Consider the following 23,876-nt stretch of genomic DNA (forward strand, 5'->3'; position numbering starts at 1 on the left):
TACAAGTATGTGTGGCGTGGTGGAAGACGGTACTTGTCATTTTTTTTTTATCCACAGCAATCTGTGTATAAATAATGTGACTGTGTGGGTGCTGCCCCGCATAGCCAAGCTGTTTACAAAAAGTGACAGTGGGTGCGGGGTGTGGCTCCTCCACCTGCTGTCACAGAGAGGGAAGCACTGGCGGTGGGTGCATGGGAGCATGTTACACCATAAATATGGATGTACCATGCTCCTAAAGTTGAACTTTAAAGGTGACCATACATCGTAGTATGAGGTGGTCTGAAAACAAATAGCTGGGACATTGAATGTTTGTTTTCCAGGCTACTATCCAAAAGAAATAATTTAAAGTGACATAAACAAAACTCGTTTAATTTGCTAACGGACAATGATGTTGTGCAAACACATATGCTCCCAGATGTAAAGTGAGAGCTGAGGTTAAAGGAAGCTGAGGTTATTTGCGAACGTAAGCTTTTATATGAAGAAAAACTGCCAAGGTTTTATGTATATACACACACACACACATATAAGTGTGCGTGTGTGTGTATGAACAGATGACATCAAGCATTATTGCAAACACTTCCATTGCAGAAGATTACTCACAACACATCCCCAAACTTGTACATTCACATTTGTTGCCTCTGTCTGGTAATATTAGACAAGCCCTTTTGATAACCCTTCACACTGTAATCATACAGTTTGCCTGCAATTTGATGAATTTTAAGACGTTCCCAATGGCAAAACTGCCAAAGCAGCCTCAACAGACAGAATATCCAGCAACGGGACAGAATTATTTGACATTCCTTCTACGTGTTTGGCCATCTTTAGGAGTCTGGAGCAGACCTTGTGTTAAGGAGTCACAGACATTACCCAACAGGTTTACAGAAATTTGACCACTAACGAAATTGCTGTTGTGTAAAATGGTATATACAGAAAGCAATATATTCTTAGAACCAAAGATTATTCAAGAGTGTAAAACATACACATCCAGTGATGGTGACCCTGAATTTTATCAGCTCTTTATATAAGCCTGTATTGCTATTGCTTGGCTCTTGGCTACAGCATCCAGTAAACAAGTTATATATATTGAACCATTTTTGTAAAGTTAAACAAGTCAAAATCTTGCCAAGATCAGAGCAGGAGTACGCAAGCTTTTATTTTATAGGAACCCGTCTCATGATTTGGTGTCACTTACCTGAAAGCTGCATCTTCCAATGTGCACTTACAAATGTAGACTAAAAAAATAAGTGCATACCTAACCATTTTTCTTCAGAAAAATATAAGATTAGCATTAGATTTTCCCTATGTAACTGTGGAGACTATTGGCAGAAGATGTTTGTCACAATATCAGTTAATGACTAGAAAAGGTGAAGAGAACTTTAATGTGATTCCCCATTTACTGATGATGTTTCTCCTCTGGGCGAAGATGACCTGGATATTCCTCTCTCTGTGTTTTCAGAGCCAGATCCACTTTGACTGTGCTGATCCACTAATGTGGCACTGGATGCAGGTGGGGATTTTGTTTTTTCCTTAAAGTCTGTAATAATCACGGTTAGGTCCCCCACAGTGACCTCCAAATGCTGTGCACTACTTCTATCCACATTTTTCAACCGGGGCCTAGAGCAGACAGAAGAAAGGTGGCATTTTCATTAATAGACAGAAGGCAGTCGGAAAGGTGGTTTTTGATTAAAATATTTCTATAAATCTTTACAATGCATAAAGTTCCTACACGACTCCAGCAAAGCTTTGGAACAACATGTAGGACTTCTGGGAGGAGTGGTCTAATAGCAATTAGAGAGTAGTCCTACCAAGAACAAAAATACATATTTTTCACTCATTTTAGGAAGAGTAAATCATACCTTGTTTTCTTATTACTGTTCTTTTTAATGGGTGCTTCTTTTTCACTCTTTTCCTTCTCAATTTTATCTTTTTTTTCTTTCTTGGTCTGCATGGGTGGTACAAACTGCTGTGTTACTTGCTGTGACACCAGCTGGGAAACAGGTCGAGGTTTTCTGCATGAATACAAATACTAAACATTAACGTTGTCATTTGTTGATTTACGAGGGGTTGCTGATTAGTATCGAGCATTACCCAGAGGAAATTGAGCTAGGAAGCTGTAAATTGCAGGGTGTACTGGCCAATTTGTCTGTATTCAATTTGAATTTATCTTTCTTTTTCAGGTCCAAAGCGAACATGGCAGCACCTCCAGAAAAAAATCAACGTGGAAGAGCATAAGACCATAATCAAGTTCCTGTTTCTCCAAGGGAAAGGTGCGAAGCAGATCCATAATGAAATGTCACAAACTTTGGGTGACAGTGGCCCCTCAGATGCATCAGTTTAACATCGGGTTGTCAATTTTAAAACTGGTCATTTCAGTGTTGAAAGTGAAAAACCCAGTTTCTGTCTCTGTGAAAGCCATCCATGACATGATCACGGAGGACCGCCAAATATCAGCCCAAAGTATTGCTACATATCTGGGAATATCAGGTGAGAGTTGGTGCCATTATCCCCGATGACTTGGAAATGAGAAAGCTTGCAGCAAAGTGGATCCCAAAACCTTTGACAACCGATCAAAAGCGGAAATGTGTGGAGACATCGGTGGCTGTTTTGGAACATTTTGCAAGAAAGGAGTCAGATTTCCTGGACAAACTGGTGATGAGACATGGATCTACTGTTATGATCCTGAGACATAGGAACAGTCTAAGGAATGGAGGCACTGTGGTTACCCCAGGCCAAAGAAGTTCCGTGTGCAAAGGTCAGTGCAGAATCAAAAAGCAACTGTTTTGTGGGATAAGAAGGGAGTTCTGCTGGTGGACTACCTCCAAAAGGGTTCAACCATCAATGCAACATATTACTGTGCTTTATTAACAAATCTGAGGCAAACTATCAAGGAAAAACGCAGAGGAAAGCTCTCCAAAAGTGTCATCCTGTTGCATGACAACAGCTCGTCACACACTGCAGGCAAAACAGACCTCCTTTGGCTTTCAAGTGATGCCCCATCCACCCAATTTGTCCGACCTGACTCCTATCGCCTGTTCCCCAATCTCAAAAAAACACCTAAAAAGGACAACAATTTGGGAGTGTTCCGGAGGCAACTAATGCTGCAAATGAGTGGTTACACCAGCAGTCAGAAGAATTGTATTTGCAGGGACTTAACCACTTTCCTAATGACGATTTACGTCGGCAGTCAGCCCCTCACAGGCAAAGCAACGTAGGTCTCTGTCACTAGCCTGTGAGGGTCTAGGGAGCGAGCGCACGCCGCTGGAGGCGCGCTCCCGCTGGCTCACAGACCCCCCCCCCGCACGAGTGACCAGCGGACCCGATGTCCGCCAGTCACTCGCGATCGTTGGTTACAGAGGGAGAAAGGCAGCCTGCCATTCTCCCCTGTGTAACAGAACAGATCATACGGTCCTGCTATGTAGGACCGCTGATCTGTGCTGTTACACCACTAGCCACAACAAATCACAGTAAGAAACACGCCCCTAGGGACATACATAACCCCTCCCTCTCAAATAAAGTTAACCCCTTCACTGCCAGTGTCATTTTTACAGTAACAGTGCATATGTATAGCACTGATTACTGTAGTAATGTCACTGGTAACCCCAAAAGTAAAAAATGTTTTCAATGGTCCGATCTGTCCGCCGCAATGTCGCAGTCCAGGAGAAAAAAAAAAAAAAAAAAAAAAAAATCGCACAGGTGATCAAATACCACCAAAAGAAAGCTCTGTTTGTGGGAAAAAAAGGACTTCAATTTCATTTGGGTACAGCATCGCACGACCGCGCAATTGTCCGTTAAAGTCACGCAGTGCCCAATCGCAAAATAGACCCTGGTCAGGAAGGGGGTAAAATCTTCCGGGGCTTAAGTGGTTAAAAAGCTGCAGGACAGATGTCGCAAGTGCATTGACTTCCTAGGGAGATATGCAGAATAGTGTGGCAGTAACGGTTTCCTAGCTCAAATTTTTCTGGGTAAGGCTCAATACTTATCACTTATCAGCGACCCCTCATATAACAAGGACTGGATACCTAGTACCCCGGTGAAAACATATATACATTGTTTTTCTAAATCCACAATATAGATCATTGCAAAACAAGAAGAGAAGGAGATAGGCCAAATAGGCAGCCCTTAGATGATTCGATCTTCTCTCTCCATCCCACCCCCTTCACCCCCCCCCCCCCCCAAAGGTGGAAGGGAAGAATATTGCTGGATTCCACATTCAACACAGTCAGTGTTGATGTGGGAATGCCTCCCCTCAGCACTATTGTGTTCTGGCGCCGGGGGGAGGTTGATAGCTCTCATCCTGGCTGGCAGAACACAATGATTACTCATAGCAGCTATAGCCGACAGCAGTAAAATGAAAGTAAACAATCCGACAGGCTGGTTATACCCAAGTCGATTGGTGGATCAACTTAGGCACATTTAGCCTGCCCATACATGGATCAAAATTCAGCCAGTCCCTGATGAACTGGCTGAATTTCGATTTGTGTACGGCTTGGCTTTAGACATTTAGCAATTTTAAAAAACAAATGTGGTTATTTCCTATACTTAACATACACTTTCAAGATCAAAAACTGCTGAAATGTTACAGCATCTTAGTTTATTATTTCAATTCTGACACTTCTCCAGTCAGTTCCACCATTTGCCCATCCATAAAATCACACGTCATTCTAATCTACCTAAAGCTGCATGGTTACATTGGCCTAACTTGGACCAATGTTAACCACTTAAGCCCCAGGCCTATTTCGGACACTTTTTGTTTACAAGTTAAAATCAGTATTTTTTCCTAGAAAACTACTTAGAATCCCCAAACATTATATATATATATATATATATATATATATATATATATTTTTTAGCAAAGACTCTGGAGAATAAAATGGCGGTCATTGCAATATTTTTTGTCACACAGTATTTGCGCAGCGGTCTTTAGTCTTTAAAACGCCATTTTTTCGGAAAAATTACAAAAATTCACATTTCACTGCATTAAAAAAAAAAAAAACTAAACAGTAAAGTTAGCCCATTTTTTTTGTATATTGTGAAAGATGATGTCACACCAAGTAAATAGATACACAACATGTAACGGTTTAAAAATGCACACACCCGTGGAATGGCGACAAACTACGGTCAATAGAAATCTCAATAGGCAACGTTTTAAATTTTTTTAAAGGTTGCCAGTTTAGAGTTAGAGTGTAGCTCTTTTTTTTTTAATTACTGCTCACGCCATGCCGATCGCGGCGATACCTCACATGTGTGGTTTGAACAGCGATTTAATTCGCAGCCCGACTTCCATATACGTTTTCTTTCGTGCGTGAGCTAACGGCGACAAAGGCGGCTAAAAAAAAAAAAATGTATTTTTCCCTTTTTTTTTTTTTAACTTTATCACAGGTTTTTTTAAAAAAAAAAAAAATCTGATCACTTTTATTGCTGTCACAAGCAATGTAAACATCCCTTGTGACAGCAATAAAAGTGATAGGTACTCTTTATGGGGGGATCGAGGGTCTAAAAGACCCTAGACCCCTCCACTACACTTCCATGTATTCAAAACGCCGAAAACGGCATTTTTTGAATACGCTCGTTTTTTTAATCTGCCGCCTTTAGCAGCAGAGTAACCCGGACGTAACGTCATAGACGCCGCCTCCGGGTTACGTCATCTGAGACACGATCGAAGCCGCTTCCGGTTCTCGGGTCTCCTGGTGGGACGGGAGACCCGGGCAAAGCTGAGGAAGGCGGTGGGAGAGGGGGGGGGGAACGTCCCCTCCCGTTTGCCAGGGTAACGATCAAGCGGCTCCGGCTCATTACCGCCGGAAAGCCAACCGCCGGCTCTAAACAAGGCATCACCCCGGTATAACACCGCAAAGTTTGCAGACGTACCCATACGTCACTTTGCTGTAGGCAGTTAAAGCTGAACTCCAACTTTCTTTACCAAAACTGAATGGAATTATCAGCCCCAGCATAGATCATACCTCTGTACCATGTTGCTCTGATGTCTGCAGATCCTCTGATATTCTGGGTTTAAGCTTTGTACCATGTGACATTCTGTAAAGATCTTTGTAGCCAGTCTTCCACAGCCACTTTCTGCAGCATCTCTGGCCTAGAACACACCCTTTCTGCAGTCTTTTAGACTGTGCAAAGAATGTAATTTCCTTCACAGCTCTGATGGTGGGTGGGATGGAATACATCCTAATTAGAATTCAATCTCGCCCAGTCACACCTACAGGAAGAGTCCAAACCTCCCACATCCCATTTCACAGATTACACCCTCTCGGTGCCTGAACCCTCCCTGAAACTACAGAGGCTCAAAGCATGATGGGACATGTAGTATTATAACAGGACAGGAAAGGAAACATGAAATCAGAGAACTTTGAAATTCAGCCAGGAGGAGTGACATCAGAGACACAGAAACCTGCTGTATACAGCTAAAGTAGGTAATATATAGATAAACTATATAGACACTGGGGTTGTGAATGATTTACAAGCACGATGCATTTGTTGTTTTGGGGAGGAGAAGCTGGAGTTTACCTGAGGGATTCTCTTTGGAAGTGGGGAATCACTGTAGAAGTTACCACTACTGCAGTGAATTCCGCTGTCTTCCAGGTCCCATGCTTAGCGGCTTGGCAAGGGTGCAATTTACAGAACTCCTTGCATTTTTCTCAATGACTGCAATGAATTCTCTGATTGTATGAGGTGGAGAGGCTGATGTCACCATTCCGCCTCTGCACACCATCTAATCAAAGTACACCTTCATTGAGGAAAAATGCAAGGCGTTCTGTGAAAAGTGCCTGCAGCGAGCCCGTGACCCCACTATGCGGCAAGTTATCCCTTGACTCTGAAAGAAATTAGCGATCGCTGTAGTAGCGGTGCCTACTTCAATATTTTCTGGTGCCACAGGCATGACAGATAAACACTGCTGGATATACATTGGTAGAATTTCCTTTCAAAGTTCATTTGATTTTCTAATCGTTGGTGGGGTCAAAATTACATTTGTTTTCAGTCACAGGGATTTCAAAACTTGGAGCAGGATGGAAATGTTCTCTCGAACAAACCCTGGATGTGGCTTTAATTTGGTATTCATTCCAAAACTTTTACATTTTGAACACGTTCGAACATTCTTACAGTCTTCTAATGTACACAAAATTATCGTATGAATGTTCCTTTGGAAATCTACTAGTGCACTAGTTACCAGAATGTGCTAGTAATCTATACCTGGAATTCATGTTACAGGCATATATAAAAAAACTTAATTATTTTTGTGAAAAACAAATGTATCTCAATTTCTAGCAGCTTTATGCAACTAATCTCACAGCAGAACTTAGGCTGGAACAATATATTCCTGCTGTCAGTCTAATAATGAAATAACCTATGACATGAGTGTACTACAGTTCCTAATGTGATCAATTAGCAAGCTATGTGTTATAGCAAGTTTTTCTGCTATTGCACTGCAGATCCAGGTCATGGTTAGCCAATCTTATCATCCAGACACTCCTACCCAACAGCATAAACAGAATAGCAATGCTGTGGCAGGTAATAAGCTTCAATTACCACACTACAAATGAACCCAATTGGCTGCTATCTGCTATGTGATACTTTTACTTGGCAAACAGTCACTGCATGCTATCTCATTAACAGCTCAAATATGTCTGAATCTCCCTCCAACTATATCAAGGCAGCTGACAGAATAGCACATTGGCAAACTTTCGCTGCATCGTGACATCAAGCTTCTTTGCAGCTTGAGATCTAATCAGCTGGTACGTGCTAAGCAAGAAAAGGAACAAATATGCAAACCTGTACACCCATGCTTTGCAGCCACAGATGTGATGATATAGGAACAAATGTTTCCCAGGACCACACACCAATGTACTAAATTACAATTTGATGATTAAAGAGTAACTCCACTTTTGGTGACCAAAAAAAAAACATTCCCGTTTGATAGATGTACACTGCAGGGATTTAGCAAACTTTGAACCTTTAATCCTTCAGAATAACTTTGTTATTCTGAAGAAATAGTGGTTTGCCTGTGCACATGTGCAAAGTGAATCTCTATGGGAGTGTTTTTATACACTGAACAAAATCATAAAAAACGCAACACTATTGTTTATGCCCCCATTTTTTCATGAGCTAAACTCAAAGATCTAAAACCTTTTCTACATACACAAAAGGCCTATTTCTCTCAATATTGTTCACACATCTGTCTAAATCTGTGTTAGTGAGCCCTTCTCCTTTGCCTAGATAATCCATCCACCTCACAGGTGTGGCATATCAAGATACTGATTAGACAACATAATTATTGCACAGGTGTGCCTTAAGCCGGCCACAATAAAAGACCACTCTAAAATGTGCAGTTATTACACAGCACAATGCCACAGATGTCGCAAATGTGCAATTGGCATGCTGACTACAGGAATGTCCACCAGAGCTGTTGCCCATGGATTGAATGTTCATTTCTCTACCATAAGCCGTCTCCAAAGGCGTATCAGAGAATTTGGCAGTACATCCAACCAGCCTCTCAACCGGAGACCACGTGTAACCCCGCCAGCCCAGAAGCCCCCCACATCCAGCATCTTCACCTCCAAGATCATCTGAGACCAGTCCGATGGACGGCTGCTGCAACAATCAGTTTGCATAACCAAAGAATTCCTGCACAAACTGTCAGAAACCATCTCAGGGAAGCTCATCTGAATGCTCGTCGCCCTCATCGGGGGCACGACGTGACTGCAGTTCATCGTCGTAACCAACTTGAGTGCGCAAATTCTCACATTCAATGGCGTCAGGCACTTTGGAGAGTTGTTCTATTCACGCATGAATCCCGGTTTTTAATGTACAGGGCAGATGGCAGACAGCGTGTATGGCATCGTGTGGGTGAGTGGTTTGCTCATGTCAACGCTGTGGGTCGAGTTGCCCATGGTGGCGGCGGGGTTATGGCATGGGCAGGCATAGGTTATGAACAATGAACACAGGTGCATTTTATTGATGGTATTTTGAATGCACAGAGATACCGTGATGAGATCCCATTGTTGTGCCATTCATCCACGATCATCACCTCATATTGCAGCATGATAATGCACGGCCCCATGTTGCAAGGATCTGTACACAATTCCTGGAAGCTGAAAACATCCCAGTTCTTGCATGGCCAACATACTCACCGGACATGTCACCCATTGAGCATGTTAGGGATGTTCTGGATCGGCGTATGACAGTGTGTTCCAGGTCCTGCCAATATCCAGCAACTTCGCACAGCCATTGAAGAGGAGTGGACCAACATTCCACAGGCCACAACAAACAACCTGATCAACTCTACGTGAAGGAGATGTATTGCACTGCGTGAGGTAAATGGTGGTCACACCAGATATTAACTGATTTTCGGACCCCCCCAATACAGTAAAACTGCATAATTTTAGAGTGGCCGATTATTGAGGCCAGCCTAAGGCACACCTATGAAATAATCATGCTATCTAATCAGCATCTTGATATGCCGCACCTGTGAGATGGATGGATTATCTCGGCAAAGGAGAAGGGCTCACTAACACAGATTTAGACAGATTTGTTAACAGTATTGAAGTGAGAAGTGCTCACTAACACAGATTTAGACAGATTTGTTAACAGTATTGAAAGAAATAGGCCTTTTGTGTACATAGAAAAAGTTTTCGATCTTTGAGTTTAGCTCTTGAAAAATGGGGGCAAAAACAAAAGTGTTAAGTTTATAATTTTGTTCAGTGTAATTATCAGTTTGCTACACTTGCAAAGTTTTATTGGGTCTGCATCCTTTTAGGCTATGTTCACACTGATCCAACATGAAACTCGTATGACTTCTGATCAGACTTTGATCTGCGACTTCATGTCCAACTTTCATGCGACTTCAATGAATGGGATACGAATTTGAGATGATTGAGACATGTCCTTTGACCAATCAAAACATCTCCTTTGCTTCTGGTATGGAGGAAACCATACCTGGGGGGGGGGGGGGGTTAACAAGCGAGCGACCCCCCTTCCTCCTGGACCATACCAGGCCACATGCCCTCAACATATGGGGGCAGGGGCTCTATGCCTCTGTTGATGGGGACAAGGGTCTTTTCTCAAAAACCCTGGGTGGTGGTTGTGGGGGTCTGCTGGCAGGGGGCTTATCAGAATCTGGAAGCCCATTCACCCAAACAAAGAAGGTTAGTGTTACAAAAAACAAAGAAGTCCTTTAATAATTGAAGAATGTTCCTGATGTAGCTCCAAGGTGTCTTCTTCCTCCAGTTTTCTCCCCGCTCGCTTGTCTCCCCCCCCCCCCCCCCTTTCCTGGCCGGCCAGGCTGCATGCTCAGATAAGGTTCTGGTATGGATTTTGAGGGGGGCCCCCACACCTTTTCTGGGGTTTTTTGGCATGGGGTTTCCCCTCGAAATCCATACCAGACTCAAAGAGCCTGGTATTTTTTTTTTCTGGCGTGGGGGTTCCCCTTTATGATCCTCAGAACACAAGTCACATGCCACAAGTCAAATCAGTTAAAATGTTGATCCTGAATTATATTCAAATCCAGGGCTCGACAAACCCCAGGTGCCGCCAGGTCACCATGGTGACCAGAAACCGGGTCCTGGCGCCTGGGCTTCCGCCAGCCCATTCACCACCGGCACTCCGTCACGTATGCTGCTAAAGTCTGCCATCTGCCCTGATGTCTAACACTTGCTTGTCAGGCCAAATTATCTCCACAGGAGAGGTGAACGTCAGTACCAGCCCGCCCTTCTAAGATGTCATTCCCAGGCCAGGGAGATATAGCAGCATGGAAGCAGTGCTGACTGTGCCCTCTGTGCAATCCTGCACTGGGTGCAAGAAGAAGCCTGAAAGCTGTACTAGTCAGGCAGAGCTGTCTCTGCCCGACAGGTGAAAGTCCGTTTCAGCCCACCCCTCTAAGTTGATATTCCCGGGCCAGAGAGAGAGAGCAGTGCGGTGTGGGAGTGGATTGTATTGGATGTAAGGTACATGAAAGAGGTTGCTGTGTTTACTGTTTCATGCAAAAATGCTCAGCTAGTGTTTATGGGTTGACACTTTTCCGACAAAAGACTTCAAGTCATATACAACCTAGAGCTCCGTTTTGTTCCTAGGGAAGTCCTGGGCAGACTGAGCAAGATGCTAAAACTGCAGCATGTAGGATTTTTTGAGGGTGCAGCTAAACCTATCATGCCTCTGAAACATAAACCCAAATGGTTTGGATTTTAGGTATGATTTATGATGTACAAAAAACGGAATTTTTGTAAAATCTTACCGTAAAATTCCTTTCTACGAGTCCTCCGACAGTCGCCGCCCACTCATACAGTCTTCACCAATGGGTATTGACCTCTTATCCATAAGAGCAAGCTAGGCATAAGACTTGTTAAAAACAAAGCATTTACATAAGACACACCTACAGGGGGCTGTCCCACTGGTCCAATACCCCCCTGCAAATCAGCCATCCCAACTCAGTTTGGTAGCAAGCAGTTATAAAGTCCAAAGAACCCCAAAAAGGAGGGGCGGGGGCGGCAACTGTCGGAGGACTCAGAGAAAGGAATTTTACGGTAACATTTTACAAAAATTCAGTTTTCTCTTACGTCCTCCGACAGTCGCCGCCCACTCATACAGTCTTCACCAATGGGATGTCCCAAAGCAGTGTAGACATGAGGGGTGGGAAACGCAACCGTCAGAAAGGCAACGCAGTACCCACAACAGAGAAAGGAACCTTACATGAACAGAAAGGTGACACTCTGGGTAACAAAAAAGCTCAACAGGAGCAAACAACCCAGGAAAGCAAATAACCAAGGGGATAAACAACCCCAACAGCCAGGGACCCGCAATAAAACCAGGGTCCCCTTACGGTACTGTCGCACAGAGAACCTTGCGGACAAAGGAGGCATCAGCTGATGCCAGAACATCAATTTTGTATTATTTAGAAAAGGTGTGCACTGACGACCAAGTCGCAGCCTTACACACCTGGGCCACCGAAGCCTGATGCCGGAAGGCCCAGGACGCACTCAACGCTCTGGTAGAGTGCGCCTTGACACGGAAGGGTGGTACCTGTTCCTTCAACGAATAGGCCTGTACAATTGTCTGTCTGTTCCACTTTGAAATGGTCGCCGCAGACGCAGCCATACCCTTCCGAGGTCCCTCAGGAAGGACAAAGAGAGAATCCGATTTCCGAAAGGATTCAGTCAACGACAGGTAAACCCTGATCACCCTGACAACATCCAAGGAATGCAAAGCAACCTCCTTAGGATTCGCACAGAGCGAAGGCAAAACAATGCCCTTATTAAAGGTGAAAATCAGAAACCACCTTTGGAAGAAAGGACAGATTAGGTCGCAAGACCACCTTATCCCTATGAACCACCAGGTAAGGAGAGCGGCAAGACAAGGCCGCTAACTCTGACACTCTGCGAGCAGAAGTGATCGCCACAAGAAAGGCAACCTTTTTAGACAGCAGAGTTAACGAGATTTCCCTGATGTTTTCAAACGGGGAACGTTGTAACACGGACAGAACCAAGTTCAAGTCCCATGGAGGTAAGGGCTCCCTTCGAGGAGGGGCCAAGTGACGCACACCTTGAATGAAGGTGCGAATCAAAGAATCAGACACCACGGGGCGCTGGAAAAGGGCAGCCAGTGCAGACACCTGGCCCTTAATTGTGGCCAACGCAAGGCGCTGGTCCACACCAGACTGAAGGAAAGCCAACACTCTCGCCACGAGTATGAACGAGGAGAGAAGCCCCTGGACTCACACCAGGCAAAATAAGCTTTCAATGTACGGTAATAAATCTTACCAGACGAGGCTTTCCTAACCTCGAGTAAGGTAGGAATGACCTCTGAGGAGAGACCCCTGTCTCTCAGGACCTGGCTTTCAACAGCCATGCCGTTAAAGCCAGCGACTGTAAAGCAGGATGGAAGATCGGTCCCCGAGACAGTAGATCTTCTCACATTGGTAGCCGCCATGGAGGCTCGACGGCCAGGTGAACGATGTCCGCGTACCAGGACCGGCGTTGGCCAGTCCAGCGCCACCAGAATCACCAATGTTGTTTCCGAGGCCAACCTGTGAAGGAACCTGGACAACAACTGAAATCGGAGGAAAGGCAAATATCAGATGATACTGATGACAAGGCACCACCAGCGCATCCGAGGCATCTGCCAGAGGATCGCGCGTTCTTGCAACTAACCTTTCCACCTTGTGGTTTAGCCGAGACGCGAACAGATCCACATCCGGGGATCCCCATTTCGCACACATACCTCTGGGTGCAGTGACCATTCCCCCTGGTCCAGGGTCTGGCGGCTCAGATAATCGGCCTGCCAATTCTATACACCCGGAATGTGAACTGCCGATATTGCCGGGACATGAGTCTCGGCCCAAGACAGAATACTGGTCACTTCCTGGGCCGCCCGGGCACTCCTGGTGCCCCCTTGGTGATTGATGTAAGCCACCGCAGTGGCATTGTCCGTCTGCACCCGTGCAGGGCGGCCTTGAAGACGATCTGACCAATGGAGCAGGCACAACCTGATCGCTCTCAGTTCCAATGTTTATGGGGAGTGAGGACCAAGTGCCCTGGGCAGACAGGTTGCCCAGGACTCCACCCCAGCCCGACAGGCTGGCATCCGTGGTAAGTACTGTCCACAGTAACGGCCGGAAGGATTTTCCGTTCGCCACAGCCGGGGACTGAAGCCACCACAGAAGATCCATACTGGTTTGGTGACTCAGAGACACTCTCAGGTCCAAGGACTGAGGGAGCCTGTCCCATCTAGACATATGCCGGTTTTCGGTAATTCGATATATCGCGGTATTGCATAGCCACGGTATTGTTATTGTGGCATTTTTAAAATACCGAGTTTCTCTGTCAAGTCTGCCTGACTTGTGAATTGATACATTTCAGTGAGCTGGATGACTCATTCACTCACACAGCTAACCCCTTTCAGCATTAAGTCTCCTAACTATAAACAAAAATGATTACATTTGTATCTTTTCCTTCCCTCTGCCAGGGAGAAAGGAAGTTTAACCTCTTAAAGACTGGATCTTTTTCTGACACTTGCTGCTTGCAAGTTAAAATCAGTTTTTTTTTTGCTAGAAAAGTACTTAGAACCCCCAAACATTTTATATATTTTTTTAGCAGAGACCCTACAGAATAAAATGGCGATTGTTGTAATATTTTATGTCACACTGTATTTGCGCAGCAGTCTTTCAAACGCAATGATTAGACTTTAATGAATAATAAAAAAAAAAAAAAACGTAACAGTAAAGTTATCCCAATTTTTTTTTTTTTGTTACACAGAGAATCGTGATCTTTATTCCAAGCTAAAAAATCGTGATTCTCATTTTGGCCAGAATCGTGCAGCTCTAATATATATATATATATATATATATACACACACACGCCTAGCAGCCCACATTACATTATTATATAGCCATCAAGCAGTGTCTGGCCTACCTGGTGATGACTGGTCCTGGCGCTCTGATCCGATGGCCTGGTCTTTAAAGGGGCAAATCCTTGCGATCCAGAAGTGGTTAAACCTGCAGGAGGACCGGTGTTTTTATCTATTAATGACTTTACTATTGCTTTAGGCCTGGTTCACATGTATGTGGGTTGGCGGTTCACATGTATGCGGGTTGGCGGCCCACATTTGCACAGGCATAGCAGCCCATTGATTTGAACGGGCTGCTATGCCCTCATTTTCCGCAGAAAAAAGGTGCATGCAGCATTTTTTTTAAATTCAGTGGCCTTGAAATCCATCCTGCTTTTGCACCATGCGACTAACCTGCAGTTCCTGCTCTGGCAAGCTTTCTGCATTTTTTGTATACGTGGGCACGGCATTTAAAAATAAACAGTTTGCGTGTGCAGCAACGGCAGGTAAGTCGCATGGTGCAAAAGAAGGATGGATTTCATGGCCACTGCATTTTTTTAAATTCTGCATGCACCTTTTTTCAGCTGAAAACGCAGGCATAGCAGCTCAAGCCCATTCACATCAATGGGCTGCTATGCCTGTGCAAATGTGGGCCCCCAACCCGCATACATGTGAACCACCAACCCGCATACATGTGAACCAGGCCTAAAGCAATAGTAAAGTCATTAATAGATAAAAACACCGGTCCTCCTGCAGGTTTAACCAATTAATGACTTTACTATTGCTTTAGGCCTGGTTCACATGTATGCGGGTTGGTGGTTCACATGTATGCGGGTTGGGGGCCCACATTTGCACAGGCATAGCAGCCCATTGATGTGAATGGGCTTGAGCTGCTATGCCTGCGTTTTCAGCTGAAAAAAGGTGCATGCAGAATTTAAAAAAATGCAGTGGCCATGAAATCCATCCTTCTTTTGCACCATGCGACTTACCTGCAGTTGCTGCACACGCAAACTGTTTTTAAATGCCGTGCCCACGTATACAAAAAATGCAGAAAGCTTGCCAGAGCAGGAACTGCAGGTTAGTCGCATGGTGCAAAAGCAGGATGGATTTCAAGGCCACTGAATTTTAAAAAAATGCTGCATGCACCTTTTTTCTGCGGAAAATGAGGGCATAGCAGCCCGTTCAAATCAATGAGCTGCTATGCCTGTGCAAATGTGGGCCGCCAACCCGCATACATGTGAACCGCCAACCCGCATACATGTGAACCAGGCCTAAAGCAATAGTAAAGTAATTTATAAACAACACCTCCTTCAGGTTTAACCACTTCTTGACCACAAGGATTTGCCCTCTTAATGACCAGGCCATCGGATCGGAGCCGAGCGCCAGGACCAGTTATCACCAGTTAGGCCAGACACTGCTTGATGACCTATTTTAGGCCTGGTTCACAGAGTCTGTACTGACTGACTATAATAATGTGCATAAGTGAACCAAAGCCCCTAAATTCAGCAATGAAATTGAAGTGAGGTGGAAATTTAATAATTTAAATTTAATAATTGAATACCGTGATAATACCGTATACCGTGGCAAAACCTTAATCAATTAATCGCAGCATGAAAATCTGATACCGTCACAAGCCTAGTCCCATCTGGCCAGGATCTCCACTTGGAGAGACCTCGTGTGAAACTGTGCAAAGGGCATCGCCTCGAAGGTTGACACCATCAACCCCAGGGACCGCATACAGGTCCTGAGTGACGAGGATTCGTTTTCCCTGAGGGCCCTGACCTCGTTCTGTAGGGTCCGGAGCTTGTCCTCCGGCAGGAACACCTTCGCCTGAGCAGAGTCCAGAACCATTCCCAAATATGGGAGACGAACTGAAGGAGACAAGGTCCACTTCTGCACGTTGATGGTCCATCCGAACTCCTGAAGCGTCTGAACTGTAGTGGACAGATCGAGCAGCAGGCTCTGGCTGGCACTCGATCTTAACAGGAGATCGTCCAGATATCCCAAACCGCAGTGCCCTGTGCCCGTAACAAGCCCAGAACAGGAGCCAGCACTTTGGTAAACACCCTTGGAGCCGAAGCGAGACCGAAAGGTAACGCCACAAACTGATAATGTTCTTCCACGATTGCGAAATTGGAGGTACCTCTGATTCCCCCTCGAAAATGGGGGTGTGTAGATACGCATCCTTCAGGTCGATAGAGGCCAGGAATTCGCCTGGACTCAGGGAGGCTACCACCGAGCGAAGCGATTCCATGCGGAACTTCCGAACGTGTACAAATCGGTTCAAAGCTTTTAAGTCCAGAATAGGACGCACCTTGCCCTCCTTTCTGAGTACAGTGAACAGATTTGAGTAAAACCCCGAAACCTGTCCCGATGAGGCAGCGGGACGATCACACCCTGGGCGAGGAGATCTTGCACCGCCTGATGCAGATCGTGAAACCGCCCTGTGGTCAAATGAAGATTTGAGGGAAAGAATCTGTCCGCCGGCCGCAAAAGGAATTCGATCTTGTAACCTGATCGAATGATTTCCTGAACCCACCTGTCCGGAATTCGGAGCAGCCAAGGTTGGAGGAAAACGCGCAAACGTCCCCCCACCCCTGAAACGGGTGAGGGCGCCCCATCAGGCAGAGGCGGACTGGGCCGCCGCACCAGTTTGGCCGGATTTAGGTTTGCCCGCCCAGGGCTTTCTCTGGCCACCCTGGCCCTTGAAGGGTTTCCCCTTGTTCTGTGGCTTGAAGGCACGAAAGGACCCCTGATTTAGTTTAAAGGGGGGGCCCCGCTTACCGCGGAAAAACTTGCCCTTAGGATTCTGGGGCAGCAGAGTGCTCTTGCCCCCAGTGACCCCTTTCACCAATTCATCCAGGGATTCCCCAAACAGGCGAGACCACGCATAGGGGATGTCAGCCACCGTTTTCCTTGAAGTCTGGTCAGCCGACCAGCTTTTCAACCATATCAGGCGATGGTTAATCACCACGACAATGGACAGGCGCGCAGCTAATGGGGCCTCATTCAAGGCTGCATCGCACAAATACATGACTCCTTGATAGATCTGGTCCACGATCGCCACGGTAGTAGGGGGAGCAGAATCTGCCACGAGGGTGCGTCTTAGCACCTTGGTCCAATCCGCCACAGCCTGAGCCGCCATGACAGAGGTGAAAATAGGCTTTAGCAGGGAACCCGCCACCATGTAGGCATGGTGGGCAAGGGATTCCATCCTCCTATCTGTAGGATCCATAAACGCCGGAAAATCTTCGGAGGGTACCAGAGTGGCCTTGTTTATTCTGGCCACAGTGTAATCCACCTGAGGGGCCACACACCAGCGCGAATCTGTAGGAGACGCAAAGGGATAAAGGAGTTGAAACCTCTTAGCCACCACAAAGGTGCGTTTTAAATGACACCATTGATCATTCACAGTAGCGTGAAACTCAGCGGGGCAAGGGAACACCTGCGCCGCCTTGCGGGTCCTGTGCGTACCAAAAGAGGACACAATGCCCGGAGGATTGGGCTCATCCTCTAAATGTGTTTCCTTAATGGTAAGAATTAGCGCATCCATAGCTGCGTGGGCCTAGACCGTCCCAGGGGGGGAATCATCCACCCCTGCAACCTCCTGCTCCCCCTCAGACAGAGAAGAGCGAGACCCTTCAAGGGGCACGCCACCTACGGCAACCATATCAGATTCAGAATCCGAAGACAAGGAAAAACTAGGCTTTTTTCTGTCAGCACGTTCAGTCATCAGAATATCCACTTTGGACACCAAAGTCGCCACTGCAGCAGACAAAGTAGACAGAGCAGAAGATTCAGAGGAACCTGAATCCCCCACTAGGGCTGTGGGAAATTTGCGGTCGTGAGAATCCATAGTAAAAAAGTTTCTTTTTTTTTTTTAAAGGTACTGGCCCTTTAAACACGCCGCGGACCCCCGCAGCACACCGCTACAAGACTGTGACAAACAGACCCCTGAGCAGGATAAACTGATAGCCAGAAGTATTTGCACACAAAAAAAAGGACAGCAGACAGACCCCCACAAGTGTTACCACCGCAGCCGATCTCTTCTGAGCCGAAGGAGGAAGTGATGTCACCGCAAGAGACTGAACTGAGACTGCAGGCCATGGAAAAATGGTTGCCTATAAAAAGGAAGGGGAGACTTTGGGAAAATGGCCTCCGACATGTGCTCGGAACGAACGTTTTGCCACACACAAGTGTTTAACCCCGCAGGGGTCGCCACACGTGTCTGTACCTCCAAAAAGCACCCTAAAGTGACACAGGAGAGGGACCCCCACAAACCCACACAGCGCACAGGCTGTGAGAAAAAACCCCCCGCAGGGACCGGGATCAGGGAGCCCAAAAACGCACAGACATGAGGTGATAACACAGACACACAGGACTGCCAGCCCCAGACAGAGGCCCCACACAGGATGTACTTAACTGTACCCGATGGCGTGGGGTGCCTCTCATCGACGGGAAACCGCCCACCCTCAGATGGCAGGGGTGCCGTCAGCCACAAACGTAGGACGCTAACAGTGCACGGAGAACCGTCGGAAGACGTCCAGGTGAGGTAGCCACCTCGCAGGCTTGCATCCCTGAGGACAGGGATGGGTCGTTTGCGAGGCCAGGGTGAACACATAGCCTGCTAAATGCTCGATGGCGGGCTAGGATTCCATCAGGCCCTCTGTCCTGGAAACCTAGGACGACCAGTCCGACTCGCAGCTCCACAACGCCGTCATCATCTTGAAGAACTGACAAACTAAAAAGCTGAGAAATAAATAGCTAGTAAATGTGAAGAAAAAAAACATTCCCTGAAATAAAATCATAAAGAAAAAAGAAGAAGGCTGAGACTCTAGCCCCAGCACAGGGAGAGCCTATCTCACTCCTAACTAGGCAGAAGACAAACTGAGTTGGGATGGCTGATTGCAGGGGTGTATTGGACCAGTGGGACAGCCCCCATAGGTGTCTATGTAAATGCTTTGTTTTTAACAAGTCTTATGCCTAGCTTGCTCCTATGGATAAGAGGTCAATAGCCATTGGTGAAGACTGTATGAGTGGGCGGCGACTGTCGGAGGACGCAAGAGAAAAAGCTTTTTTTTGGAGTGGCCCAGTTTGGCATTTTCACCCCGGGCAGCAAATGGCCTTGTCATAGCACTGCAGCAGAGCCAAAGTTTCTCTCCACACACCGTGCACCCTCCGCTCCCTCAACCAGCAGACCCGCCACCACTGTGCAGAAAAGACCCCCATACTCCCCTCTCCACCAGCCAATCCGTGTGCACTGTGGCCCACCCCTCCTCCTTCCCGCCATTCCCCCGTGCATATGCTATAGACAAACAGGGAGGTGAGCAGAGCCCAGGCCACGCAGAATGCCACACAACACAACAGGCACATCAAAAACCTCAGCCCCAACAACTTCAAGTCCCCACACCCTGAGAGCCCCAAAGGGACACGCACGCATCCCCTTAAACCACCTAGTGTGAAAACCGCTCAACCCAAAAGCATGCCCGGCTCCAGTCCCCATCCATGTGCAAATTCAAGATCTGCCATCTCCGGTGTCTAAAAAAAAAAAAAAAAAGCCTGGTTAGTAAAAAAAAAACAAAAAAAAAAAAAACTGGCTCCTAACTTTTTTAGCTGGCTCCTAGATTCAAAGCAAATTTATCAAGCCCTGTTCAAATCAATGGGCTGAAATCATGCCCAAGTCGGACCAACATAGTGCACGAAACATTTTCAAAGTCGGACCAGTTAAGCCGGCTCTCATAGGGATCCATGGACTTTGACATGTCATGCGACTTGTGCTCTAAAAGTCAGAGCACGTCGGATCAGTCTGAACTGGCCCTTAGACGTGGTTTCCCTTTGAAAGGATCTCACAAAAATACATTTTATGCTGCAGAGAATGCCCAAAATGTGACTTATATCTTAGGGAAAACCTCCGGGAAAATCAGTGAGCCAATCACACAAACAGGAAATAACATTCTGGGGGGCGTTATTCTGGGGGGCATTATGTACAACATCTGTGTAAAGAACACCTCCAGGTTGCCATATAGCATTGCCTTTTACAGAAAATTACTGCAATGCAGATTAAAAAGAAAAGGTCATTTTTAGGAACATTCATTTACAATGCAACTTGCATCGCAACTGTATACATTATATTTATTTTTTTATTTGCTAGTTTTACCCTTTACGGTCCCAATCTCAGTTCTCAATTACCCCTAATGGGCCATGTTTTGGGAATATGGATAAAATTGGATAAAATAGTTGTCATAAACACCAAGCTATTTAGCTATTTAGTTTAAAGTAGCTGTGAAAGGTGAAGGAAATTCTGAAAACATGACCTGTTGGGGGTACTTGAGGACTATAGATGGAAATCACTGTGCTAATTGAATTTATGTTTTTTCACATTTGTCACATTTCTTATAACAGTTGGCCAAATCGTCTAGCCAAAAGTTTGTTATGGGACAAAAAGAAAAAAAAAGTTGCTATAACTGCTAAAAAGCATTAGGGTTTTTTTTTTTTTTTTTTTTTGCATCATGTAAGTACTGGACTAATTCATACATCGTTCAGAAAGGTCTACATTTTAATGGCCATGCCAGACAGATAACAAATTGCTGATAAAAATCTAACAGCAGCAATTTGTAGCTAGTGAAAAAAACACATGCACTGGTGATTTGTTGCCAAGAAGCGATTTATCACCGCTAGGGGTCAACTAATGCTACATTGTTATAATTTAAAAAAAAAAAAAAAAAAAAAAGAAAGCAAGAAGATCACTACTACAAAATTGCCAGTGTGACATGGGTCTAGTACTCTAGTTATTTTTTTTAGGCAAGTTTTTACAAAATGGCTTTTCTGCCCTAGTGTAATGTAAAGCAGAACTAGAAGTCTGAAAATAATTCTGATCCTGTACATGTGTAGCTCAGTGCACATTCTAAAGAAGACTGAACGGGCAGATAAGTTTGTTGTATTGCAAAAGAGACCTAGCAAAGAACCTGCCTGCAATTTTTTATTTCTGCACTTTGCAGGGCACATGTATGGAAGTAATCAGGTGGCTTTACTGCTGCACAAATTATTTCCACTAGCTAGTCAACAGTAGGCTAAACCAGGGCTTGACAATTTTGCTTTGAATCTAGAAGCCAGCTAAAAAAGTTAGGAGCCAGTTTTTTTTTTTTACCTAACCAACCTTACGGGTGGGAAATGAAACATGTTCCCGAAGGTGAACTTCTCTTTTAACCCTTTCGCTGCCAGGGCAGTTTTATCCTTTCTGAAAGCAGACACCGTAGATAATAAAATAGTGGTAGTTCCATTTTTTTATGTCACACGCAAAAGGTCTAGAAAGAAAAAAATTTCAGTAAATAAAGAAAAAAAAAAAAAAAAAAACACACTTTAAAAGTTAATTTTAAGGCACAAAAATGCAATTAAATTACCCAATATTTTTGATAAAATATAAAAAGGCAGAGGTTGCACCAAGTAAATAGATGCCCAACATGTCAGTACCCTAGATTTTCCATATGCAATGCTTTAAAACCCTCCTATAAGTCATCAGTTTAGCATAAGAAAGGAGGTCTGGTGCTAGAATCATTGCTCTCATTCCGGCATGTGTGGCAATATGCAACATGTATCGCAATCAACGTTTTTCAGGTATGCTGCACACATACGTGTATTTACGTTTGTACCTGTGTTTTTGATGGGGGGGGGCTTTTTTTTGGGGGGGGGGAGGGGGGGGGATTTTTATGTGCCTGGGTGTAACTAATTTTTTTACAATAAATTGATTTTATTTTTTTATACATTTTTCACTTCTGGGTCAGCTAGAAAGGGGAAGAGAGGGGACGTGTGCCTGCTTTCCACCCTCCCCCCTCTACCCGGTGGAATCCGCTATGCCGGCAATGGCAACCTGGTGCCTGGGGTTTGTCAAGCCCTAGGCTAAACAAATATAAACAGTTTACAGGGATGAACTGCAACAGAAACAGGCTGCAACAGGCTGGTTTATTACAGAGGCAGTAACTATATTTGAGGAGTAGGTCTTGTGCACAGACAGTATCAGCCGACTCTGTCCTGCTGTCTCATGGAAAGGTTAAAAGTAGTTCTAAAAGGCAAAACATTTTTTTTACCTTAATGCATATTCTGCATTAAGGTAAAAACCCTTCAGGAGTCTGTGCCTCCCCCACCCCTAAAACTTACCTGAGCTCAATCTCAATCCAGCACTGTGCCCATCTGCAGCAGGTCTTCTCCTTTGCTCTCTCTTCACACAGGAGTCTCGGCAGCAGCGGGAGCCATTAGCTCCTGCTGTCAGTCAGATCCTTTGAGGGAGCACGGATGGGGCCTAGCTGGGCTCTTTGTCTACAGACACACACAGCCTGGCTTGGAATCGGGCCTGCATGTCTACCCCCAAAGCAAGCGGCTTGCTATGGGGGCAGGCATAGAAGAGGAGAAGCCAAAATCGCCAACCCCAGAAGAGGAGGCTTGGGGCTGTTATGTGCAATACCATTGCACAGAGAAAGCAAGTATAATGTGTTTTGTTATTTTATTCTAAAATAAAACACGTTTTACAATCACTTTAGGTCTGAGCATGTTTAAAAATTTGTTAGATTGCTAGTGTGTGTGTGTGTGTGTGTGTGTGTGTGTGTGTGTGTGTGTGTGTGTGTACTGTGAGAAAAGAGAATGCATGTCAGATTCAATGCCCCACACAGACAATATGAACCCAGGGTACCTGATCAGCCAGATTGAATAGTAAAACATTTTTTTTTCTGCCAGTAAATACTTTATACAGCCCACTTCCTCTTTCTTGTCTGGTCATTAGCCCTAGGCTAATGACATAATGCACAGCTCTCTCTCACTCTCGTGAGAGTTTGCCAGCAAGGGAGGAGGGGTGAGTCACAGGAGAGCCAATGAGAGCTGCAATGATGAAGAAGGGGACTGGATGGGAGCGGAGGAGATAACAGGAGACTGCAGAGATCCATGAAAAATTGGGAAAGCATCTTATCACACCAATCTTGATGTGGTCATATGCTTTAAGGGCAGAGGAGAGATCTAGAGTCTAATAGACCCCAATTGTTTTTAAAAAAAGGAGTACCTGTCACTACTTATTGCTATCACAGGGGGATATTTAAATTCTCAGTGATAATAAAAAAAAAAAAAAAAAAAAGGTAAAAAAAAAAAAAAAAAAAAAAAAGAAGCTCTCAAAATAAAATTTAAAAAAATTCAAGCACCTCTGTCCCCCCGTATTTGTGCGCAAAGGCAAACACAAGCATCGGTCTAGTGTCATATGTTAACAGCAATTGCAGCTTGCGAGGTATCGCCGCAAATGTCAGATCGAGGGCAGTAATTCTTGCAGTAGACCTCCTCTGTAAATTTAAAGTGGTAACGTGTAAATGCTTTTATAAATGAACGTGGTTTGTTGCCACCACACGGGCTTGCGCAATTTTAAAGCATGTCAAGTGTTACTATGTACTCGGCATAAGATCATCTGTTATACTTTATCAAACAATTGGGCAATATATAGTGTATTTGTGCATTAAATTTTTAAAAAAGTGTTTTTTTCCCCAAAAAATTGCATTTGGAAAATGCGCAAATACCGAGTAACA

General features: G+C 45.1%; 1 protein-coding gene across 1 annotated transcript in view; it reads right to left on the reverse strand.

The window, feature by feature from the left end:
- Positions 1-533: 533 nt before the first annotated feature.
- YAF2 (YY1 associated factor 2) overlaps positions 534-23,876 on the reverse strand; it is a 30,505-nt gene continuing 7,162 nt past the window's right edge. The window contains exons 3-4 of the mRNA XM_082255902.1: positions 1,857-2,009; positions 534-1,614 (exon numbers count right to left, since the gene is read on the reverse strand). Of these exons, the coding sequence (XP_082112028.1) occupies positions 1,377-1,614; positions 1,857-2,009 (391 nt within the window). The 3' untranslated portion in view covers positions 534-1,376. The remainder of the gene's footprint in view (positions 1,615-1,856; positions 2,010-23,876) is intronic.

Source organism: Pelophylax lessonae (genome assembly GCF_965119305.1).
Source record: "Pelophylax lessonae genome assembly, chromosome: 4".
In the NCBI taxonomy this organism is placed as follows: Eukaryota; Metazoa; Chordata; class Amphibia; order Anura; family Ranidae; genus Pelophylax; species Pelophylax lessonae.